Source organism: Centruroides sculpturatus, unplaced genomic scaffold (assembly GCF_000671375.1).
Source record: "Centruroides sculpturatus isolate CEXI.00-Female unplaced genomic scaffold, Cexi_2.0 scaffold915, whole genome shotgun sequence".
NCBI lineage: Eukaryota > Metazoa > Arthropoda > Arachnida > Scorpiones > Buthidae > Centruroides > Centruroides sculpturatus.
The window spans coordinates 234,457-245,142 of NW_019385197.1; the positions used below are offsets into that span (position 1 = coordinate 234,457).

General features: G+C 28.1%; 1 protein-coding gene and 1 non-coding gene across 2 annotated transcripts in view; both read left to right on the top strand.

The window, feature by feature from the left end:
- Nucleotides 1-35: 35 nt before the first annotated feature.
- Nucleotides 36-105, top strand: Trnad-guc. Its single transcript has one exon. It is a non-coding gene; the product is annotated as a tRNA-Asp (tRNA).
- Nucleotides 106-8,950: 8,845 nt separating this feature from the next.
- The window catches only part of LOC111636021 (metabotropic glutamate receptor 6-like), a 107,247-nt gene continuing 105,511 nt past the window's right edge, over nucleotides 8,951-10,686 (top strand). The window contains exon 1 of the mRNA XM_023381173.1: nucleotides 8,951-9,356. Within this exon, the coding sequence (XP_023236941.1) occupies nucleotides 8,987-9,356 (370 nt within the window). The 5' untranslated portion in view covers nucleotides 8,951-8,986. The remainder of the gene's footprint in view (nucleotides 9,357-10,686) is intronic.

Sequence of the window (10,686 nt, forward strand, 5' to 3'; positions counted from 1 at the left end):
CAGTTAAAGGAGCATGGAGCAGAAAGTGTCTTCGTTCCTCGGTAGTATAGTGGTGAGTATCCCCGCCTGTCACGCGGGAGACCGGGGTTCGATTCCCCGCCGGATGTTTTAGCCTATATTAACTAGTGCCCATTCGCGTTCTATCGGCTGTTTATGCAGTAGTTCGAGGTATAAGTAGGAGAAGATGGATTTTGGTGGGGTTTTTTGGTGCTATCCTGTGCTATTTATTTACTACAACCGAAAACATTTTGTGCCTTTGTTTGCTGCCTCGTGCTCGAATTGGTCGCCATTGTTTCTTCTACAAGTGGATCAAGGTTACAAGTAGAGTTTGGAACTGACTTTCCTACACGTGTTTTTCTCCCTTTTACAATCTGTTCAGGTAATGTTAAGTGTTCCTCAAACTCTGTCTCTCGGACGTTTAATATATTCTCATTTTTGTTTCTGAGCAAGGACTGTTTAGTAGAAAGGAGCGTATGTAAAGTACAGTATAATAGTACGTATCAATTGTCTAAGCATTTTATATATTGATTTTGTGTTATAAAGGCTATTTATAAATTTATGTTAAAACGCTAAAATTATATACGCGTTAATTTTGTCATTTAGAAATTAGTATTTACTGGTTTAAGGATGGAGACATAAACGGGAAATGATGTCAGCAACGCGAGTCAGTCTCTCGCGTGTTATCTCGACACAGCCGTATTTGGGTGCCCTTTTAAGAATTGTAACTTCTTTAGCTTCGTTAGTAAAGGCATTCAACAACACTACACCTCACACAAGGCTAAATTAGAGCTGAAATGGTGCTGTAGTTTATGCCATTTTTATTCTATATCTAGAAAAGAACTGATCGACCACGTGTTCACCGTTCACGACCAGCCATTGCCGCAGGCTCCTTCTTCGCTAAAACCAACCGACCTCCCCCCTGGAGTGCAAGCGTTCGATTACAATATAGGGAGAAAGGTCAAGAAACTGCCCTGCCCGTTCGTTTCTATGACGACCTGTGAGATGACAACTGACCGAATTGACACCCTTTGCCGTCACACCATCACGGCTCACAAAACACATATTCGTCCAATATATATCTGTAATTCGTGTACGTTCCGTTGACATTTTTTGCAAGATTTTAAAACTAATATTTAAAGTAAATTATAATTTATCGTTCTGTATAATTGAAATTTGCAATTATTTATGTTAATATTACTGAATGCATTATTCAATAAAAATAAAAGAATTAAATAAATTTTTAAAATAAGAAAATTACGCTTCAAACATGCAGATAAATTACAGTAAAATACTGTACTATAAATTTTAAATGACTGATCGAAAATATAAATGTTAGAAGTCTAATGGAGAATTAAATAAATTACGATCTTCAATTATCTAATTTTATTTTTCAAATAAATTTTTGTATTAAGAGGTTATAGCTGAGAATTGGTTGTGAATACATATAGTTCAGTGGAATTAATTGATGTAAATTCATATATTCAAGAGAAAAACAATTTTGAAATTGTGCTGCTAACACGAATTTTATTATCATTATTTAACAAGATATTGAATTTTTAAATAGAGACCTTGAATAATGAATATAATTGAAGATAAATAAATTTTAAATTTTATTTGTCATCTTCAACTTCATTTATTCTTCATAGTCTTTATTTATTGATAAAAATTTAATATGTTGTTAAAGAATGATAATAAAATCCATACAAGAAACACGAATTCAAATAGTTATCCTGGGATTTCTAATGTTTTTTTTTTTTGTCTCTTGAAGATGACTTGAGAATATTTCGCTCTGATAGCATGGGAATTTTTTTCTAAAGGGTAAAGCTAAAGAACAACGAAGCTATTCATTGTCTTTCTTTCTTGAATATTTGTATCTACATCAATTAATCCTACAATGCAAAAAATGCCAACAAAAATTGACCATATAAAAAGAATATTATGTAAAATTAAATTTTTGGTCATCGCCGCGTAAAGTAGCAATATTAAATTGTTAAAAATTTAAAATATTAATTTAATTATAAAGACAAAAAAGTAAACGAAAATCTAACATGTAACAAAATTTTTAGTTTTGAACAATAACTTCTATTCAATAACAACAATGAAATAATACAGAATTTATAACTGTCAAACTATTGAAGAAATGGGTTTTAATGTGGAATATATGGATAAATTTAAAATAATTATCAAATCGTTTAAAAATAATCGCATTTTAATGAAATCTTTATTAGTTTCAATTCAGAGAGTTGACAACTATAGTTTAATGATACAAGTTCAATTGCTTAATTCAATAAGCTTCATCATGCATATGTAAGAAAAAGATGATGATATTTTACAAGATAAATTTTCGTAAAAGTTTTTATTTTTTATACATAAAACAATTAAAACAGCAATAAATAAATGTAATATAATTTAAGTCTTCATTTTTTACGAGAAAAACTTTCATGCATTTCTTTAATAAAAACTGTTGTATTCAATTTGATCTTGTTCCACTTTATGTAGGAGTTGGAAAGTAAATAAAACCAGAGAGTATAAGTGATGTAAACATCATTAATGACTTCTGAATTACTGAAAGGATCGTTAGTAACTTCTTTTGTTTTGTAAATTTTGTGTTTTTGTTTATTGCTTGTATTTTTCTTAAATACAATCGACCCCCCGATAACACTGTTGATTATTCTGTTTTATATGAATTCCATGTTGTACGAGCCATTTAGATTTTACAAATACGTGTGCCGGGCTGTGAACGGCTCACGTATTTGTAAAATCTAAGTGACGCGTACAACATGGAATTCATATAAAACGGAATTATCAACAGTGTTATAGGGGGATCGACCGTATTTTTGCAGCTATTTTAGTTCAGTTTTTTCTGCAAAAGTTTAACTTTAGTTATTTCTCTAATTTTTTTTAGAATTTATCTGTGTTTTTAAATTATTTTATATAATCATTATACGTTTTTTTATAATCTATAAATTTCTTATTATTATCTGCTGTAGAAAAGATTAGAACTGAAATTCCTTAGCTTTTTCCACGATTTATTAGAAAAGTGTATTACGATGAATAAAAATTTGATGTAGATGTATCAAAAGTACCTTTGAGTCGTCAATGATTTTAATTCTGAAATTCAAAATTAAAATTTTCTACATAGTTCAGAAAGTATGATCTGTCGAATTAATCTCATCAGGGAATTCCTTTTCTACATTAATCTTGAACATTCTAGTACAGGATAAATATGGAAACATTGAAAAATTCTAGAATTGCTTTGAGATATTTAAGTTACAATTAATTTACTCAACGCACTTAGTAACTAAATATACAGTGGTGCCTCGTACAACGTACTTAATCCGTTCCAGGTGCACGTCCGTTAAGTGAAACGTCCGTTATACGAAACGCATTTTCCCATAGAAATACATGTTAAAACATATAATTCGTTCCGCGGCATAAAATAACCGTACTGTACCATAAAAAATGAAAATGGAGCAGACACCAATTATGCCGGGTAGTCAGACGTTGTGAGGAGGAGGTGGAAGAACACTTTCTTTACACATTCATACAGATACAGACTTTTTATACATTGCAGCGGGTCTTTTTTTATTGTTTTTTAATCGGAGTCAGATTCAAGAGAGGCTACCGGAACTTGCAGNAATAAATTCTTTGATTATAATTGAATAAATATATTTTAAAATTTTATTATTGAAAATCCTTTTGTTAAAAGTAGGAAATCTCTTAAATCGGAAATAATATAATATAATTATTACTTTTAAATAATAAACAGACACATATTAAAATTTGAAATTCATAATCTTTATTAAAGCACACAATTTATAAAATTGTTCTATATAATTACAATCACGTAACCAAGAATAAATCATTTAGGGAATACATTAATAAATGAGGAGCAAGCAGAAAAATTGTATAGGCCTTTAATAGACTTGTATTAGTAGGATTGCCTATATAACAATTTTATCGTTTTAATTTTTCCACTTCTCCAAGCTTGATATGGGTGGTTACTATTAATTTAATTTGTTTAAAATAGGTTTATATTATCTGATAACGCAAGAGACGGTGTTAGACCCACAGTGGAAAATTAAAAGGCAAGCACGACTCAAAGCAAACAAGGTTTTCACGAATGACTAGTGTAAGAAAGTTGGCGAAGAAAACTTTTAACAGTTCGAGCCGTATGACAAGATGCATTGTCATCTTCAAGAATAACAACAGAACCAAACATATTTCCAATGGATAAAATAATAAAGTTCTCTAAAACTTCAACGTATACCTGATCATTAACTGTTGATGTAATAATGGCCAGCTCATCTGATCCTTTAGTTAACATGCAACTCCAAATAATAACTAAAGAATTTTTGTTGTTTTCTTTAGGCAATCATCCTTATGGGCTCATTAGAACGGCTCTAAACAAAAATTTCAGGATCGTCTCCATAACCAATGAAAATTCGAGACTCACCACTAAATATGACTTTTATCCAGTTGTCTACAGTTTACGATTGCTTCACTTTGGCCAATTTTAACATTGGTTTCTTATGATTTGGATCAGTGCTTTTGTATCAGGTTTTTGTTTTGCTTTTGTATATAAAAATCCCATTTTTTTTCAAATTATTTCTCACTGTTTTATCACAGATACTAACACCTGCTTCTTTCCAATTTCTATTCATCTCTTTGTTGCACACTTCCTATTTTCAAGACATATTGCTTTTCGTTTCTTATCATGACGCTCTAATGTCTTTCGGATAGGTCTAGGTTTTCCTATTATAATATTTCGGTTTAAACGTGCACCAAATTTTAGATACAACTGACTGTGGATAACTTTGAATTGTCTTCGTTTAGGAGTTTTACAACTCTTTCCATTGTTTCAAAGCATAACTCTCTTCTAGATGACGCGGTTTTGTTACATTAACAGAAGAGTAAAGCATTTGAGTGCTACAAGCATTCTATTAACATTTACTATTTGCATATTGAAAAATATAGCAAGCAATCTTTTAAATACGCTAAATGTAAGATGACTCCATAAGTTTTCTTCTATATGATGTTAAAAAAGTTCATGTATTTAATTTACATAATGTTATGTTGATTGTTTAAATTATTCATAGTACAGACAAAATATCTGCCTATTATTAGAAAAATTACTTTGTATCAATTGCTTGCTTTATTTCTTTGCTACATGCTTAAAACACTAAAAACATCCTCATAATGAAGTGATTCCATAATTTTTTCCAGAAGTTGTATACATTTTATAGGGCTTAGTCTTCTCATAGTTACCGTGTCTACTGCACTGTAATTACAAACTATTTATTTTTACTAGCTACATTATTACATACTTTGCTTAAACTAATCTTTTTTTTTTTTAAAACTGATGTTCTTGGCAGTATAATTTGAATTAATTTTCAATTAAGCTTCTAAATGAATAATAAATCTTATTTGATGATAAAAATTAACCTAAAACGTACGTATATGAAAATTATAGCCAATAACTGGAAGAGTTTAAGTTATAAAATAATTCTTAAAATATTAAATAATGTTATTCTGATATAAATACGTTATTGTATTAAATTATATCTGAGATATAACAAATGTTGCAATAACAGCTGATATTTTAATGCAAAAACTTATATACATTTTAATTTAAAATTATTTGATGTATTGCAGCAATAATATTTACTACTTGCATTAGCATTTGATAAACTATATATTTATCTAGCAATCAACAAACAAACCATATACATCAAAAATATAGCTTTTACAGAAATATATTGATACATATATAATGCAAACATCCTAATGGCAATATGAAAGAGAATTAAACACTCCAAGGACAACGTAACCTTAAAAAAAAGAAAAAGTTCTTATTATATTTCTTCACCAATATTATTCTAAATTTTAAAACTGAAGCTGTTATTTTTTGTTAATTCTGAACGAATCATATTCTTTAATTTTCTACGACTTTTTAAAACTGGAAAATTAGTAGAAAAGTAAAAATTTGATTTTCAAAATTCAGAATCGTACTACATTAATAGAGGAATTAAATAGAGTTGTAACACAGAAACCTGTTTAGTTCTATCTGCTTTCTTTTTCATGAATTTTTGGGAAAGGATTTCTCACAGAAAAAGCATTCATTTTTAATGACAACTTTTGGAAATGTATAACGTTACAATCATACTTAAGACAATAACAATAATTTATAATAATTTCATGTTATCAGTCACAAGTAGAAGCTGCTAGCACTAAACGAAGCGTAAAAAGACCTATTTACCGAAGACATTGATAAGAATGATCGATTTCTGTTTATAATAAGCGATGTCTACTCTATTTATTAATTAAATTAAAATTTTTTTATTATAAATAATACAGCAATTTAAAATTTTTCAAAAATTTACAATATTAAAATAATTATGAACTTAAATTTTTAAAAAAGTATTTGTTAAATAAACATAAAAATATAGATTAAAAATTTTACAAAATATATTTGTAAAATCTTCACGTTTATTTAAAAATTATTTTTAGAATTCATTTTAGTGTTATAAGTTAAATTTTTGAAGTTATTAATTTTTTGAAAATATAATGAAACCTCTGTACAACGGCTACTGACGTGAACAGAAAATAGCAATTGTTTAAAGGTTGCATAAATGCGTATAACATAATACGCATTAATGCTAATATAATATAGACATATGTTCACGCAAAAATGTAGATTTTGCGCTTTCAGGTTTTGTTTTTTTGACGGTCATAACGGTCATCTGTCTTGTGCTAAGTTTATTTTGTGTCAAACATCCATATTAATAATTAATATGCAAATTGTGCAATCATCCTTATTTTTCAGATCATATGGCTTCCATGTGTGAAAAGTGTGAAAAAATGCTTATACGAAAATTGTATATACAGTGGAGCGTCGATTATCCAAATCAATTGAGGACTGGGGTTCGGGGGAAAAAATCGATATTTCGGATAACAGATTATGTACGAAAAAATATATTAACCTATCCCATGTTGAAATTTTTCTCCGTTGTGTGTCGCTTAGCGTTGAATTTTCGTCGATGTTAAGCCTAACGAAGACTATTGTATCGTTAAAAAATATTTTTTTATTTTGTACAAAAAAAATAAATATATTGAAAAATATAAAAACAATAAAAAAATTATACTTCAGAAGTTAATTTAGTATCAAAAACGTAAAATGTTTGAGTAGCCCAAGACATAGTCAAAGATTGCAGCGCCACAGCACTGGCGAAAATTTAAATTTGCCGACTGGAATTCTTTCGGATGATTGACTTTTGGATAATCGACGCTCTACTGTAAATGGATTTTTTAAAAAACTCTTTCCACTCTGTGGGCACTAAGAGGGCCTCTTTATGCAAGCTTATTATGGGTTCTGCCAGGCCCACAATGGAACGGCTGGGTGGTGAGGGACGGTGCTCAACATATCTGGACGGATCACTACCCGAAAAATTCCTGAGGCTTTTTCGACCGTCCGGATTTGATTCCGGGTCCCCCAGAGCGGCATAACATTCATTTATAACACTTTGTAGTATTTAAATAAGTAACCCATAATTGCAGTCCTTGTCACATACTGAATGGCTGCAGACGAAAAATGAAAATTAACAGCCAGTATAATAAAATATTTCTCTTATACTCTCAACAGATGGCGACACACACATTATATTCGAGGAATGTTTCTTTTATAGTGAGAGATATGTATTTACCAAGATTTATGACAGTGAAAGTATATTTATAAAGAATATAACTTTAATTTTAATTGTATTTTCTTTTATTAAATTTTATTAACTTGTTGTACATCTTAAATTATTTTTTTTCTATTTTAGAAGTAATTACTTTCTTCTCGTAAACATGATGAATTAGATGCCATAAAATTATGGTAAACATAGAAGAATTTGAAACAAATTTATAAGCTACTCTTTATATAAAAAAAATTATGTAATTATGAAGTTACATGAGAATAATATTAAGTAGTTTTTCTGTAAATATTTTTATAGCCTATATCTATATAAGACAATACGAGCGGAACCGAATATTTTTTTTTAATTAAAAAATGATTGAGCAAAGCATGTTTATAAACGCTTATATTTTTATTTTAAATAAAATTTATTCTGCATCAATATAAATACATTACAGTATTAATTTTTAGATCTGTTCGTGAATTTTATTTTATTTTGTAAAAAATATTCTCATAATTAGACTATCGATTTGTACATTAAACGACTATAAAATTTTATTTTATTGGTGGTAGAAAAATTATTTATATTTGAGAATTAATATTCTTATCGAAAAATTTAGTCAATCATAAAAAACAAATGATATTTATAAGAAAATAAAACTTTAATGATAATAAATAGAAAGAAATAAGCGAGAAAATTGAATTTTTATGATCAAATTATGAAAATAATTCAAGGAAATAACCATAAAATATTAATATCTTCAATCATTAGTGAAGATAATTATAGATTTTTATAAATGGCACTATTAATTAAACAGAAAACGAAAGGAAGTGAGATTTAATGTTGGAAAATGATTCTACTAAGGAAAAATTGATGAAAGTCATAATTAAACGTTAACATTTTTCGGCTTAAAATAAATTTCTTAATGTTAAAATATTATTAATTTCTTAAAGTTTTCTTAGAATTAATAGCAATGATTTTAAAAGTAATTTATTGCAAACAATTAGCTCAATTTATGAAAATAACAGGAAAAACAAAAAAATTTATTTAAGAAAATTATCAATAATATATTTAATGATAAATTAAAATTTTTTGCAAGATAATACTATTTTAAAAACATATAAATATATATAAAAATATGTTTTCCAGTTTTTTTTTCAAATATAAAATTATCCAATCAGATACGATCACGTGGAAATACTGATCAGCTATTGGATCGCTGACTCTATATATATAAGAGCGCTTCACGTTGTCAAACAGTGTTTAGCTAGAGTTAGAGATGTCTGCATCTCAGGCAGACGGAAGAAGAAATGAATATCTCAACATATCAGTCAATACATTTATTCATTTTCATTTGTGGTTTAGTAAATTGTATGGTGACTAAATGGACACAATCTAAGCATAACTTGAACATATCGTGGCCTATCAAGAGGGTTGCGGAGATAGAAGGTGATATAGTGTTAGGAGGGTTAATGATGGTGCACGAGAGAGAAGATTTATTAACGTGTGGCCCCATCATGCCCCAAGGAGGGATTCAGGCGTTGGAGTGCATGCTTTATACTATCGATTGGATCAACAGTCAGAAAGATTTCCTACCTAATATCACTCTGGGAGCTTACGTGCTGGACGACTGTGATAAAGATACTTACGGTCTTGAACAAGCTGTCGATTTTATTAAAGGTAAGCTGAAAATGTTGTTTGTTTTATAATTGTTTATTTAAAAATAAGTCTTAAGTGTGGCTTAATATGATTGGATATTATATTATATTATTATATTATATTAAGACGACATTGACGAATTAATTGAAAAAGACGAGATGATATATTGTTTACTAATTCTAAACTTATGTCATTTTAATTGAAAACAAAATATACATAAATTTAAATATTTAGTTTTAAAAATACATCAGCGGAAAAAAAATTTGAGTAAGTAAAATTTTAAGAACTAGTTATTGATTGTAAAACTTTGTTTCTCGAATAATTTTCGCACCAATTTTGTCTTTAATATTATTATAACGTAAATTATTATTTGAAAAAATATCAAATAAATTAAAATTATAATAAGAAATATACGGACTAATTCTTAAGGAAATCATACATTAAAGACTATTAAAATGACGAATTGTTATGAGTTTTTATAGCAGTGAGCACTGAAAAATGTTTATTATTAATTTCACTTAATTAGATGATATATTAAACTTAATTATAATAATATTTAGTAAGAATTATTTCAAGTCATTTATTTATATGGTTCTATGTGTATATAATAGCTGAATGTAACTTCTATTCAAAATTTTACTGTAGTGAGTTGTTAAGTATTTCTTATTTTCCATTATTTTAGGGATTATCCATAAATTACTTAACGCAAGCATGGGTAGGTAGGTATGCAGGTAATCGTTTCGATGCGTCACAAGGGGATGGAGTGGTCACTAAACGTTACGTAATGCAAAGGTCTCACTCAACCCTTGGGTAACAGAATGATTCATTTTTATTTCTGAAATGTTGTATAACGAACTGTACTCTTTAGGTCAGTGCTTTGTACTTTACACATGTACCAGTAATTAATAAAATAATGTAACGTTCAAAAAATATTATCATTTCCGTGCTGCGTAGCATCCCTTATGTAAAATTAAATGAGTTTATCGATAGTATACGTTACGTAATTCTGGGGTATAGGTATTTGTGACTGCGTTACTGAGCGTTACAAGGTATGAAACTGTAGTCGAAACGTATAAAAATTAGCGTTACGTAATTTATGGATATACCTTAGAAAGTAACTAAAATACCAACTTAAGATTAATTTTTATTTAATATTTTTTATACTGTTCTTTTTTTATTATTATTTTATTATATTACACTTCACTTATAGTTTCTTCTAATTGAACGCTTAATTTAATATTCTGTACATTTTATAGAATTTTTAGATTAGAAAAAAAATGGATATGCTTTGAAATTTTCATTTATTTTAATTTTAATTATATATTTTAAAAAATAATATAAAATCATTATT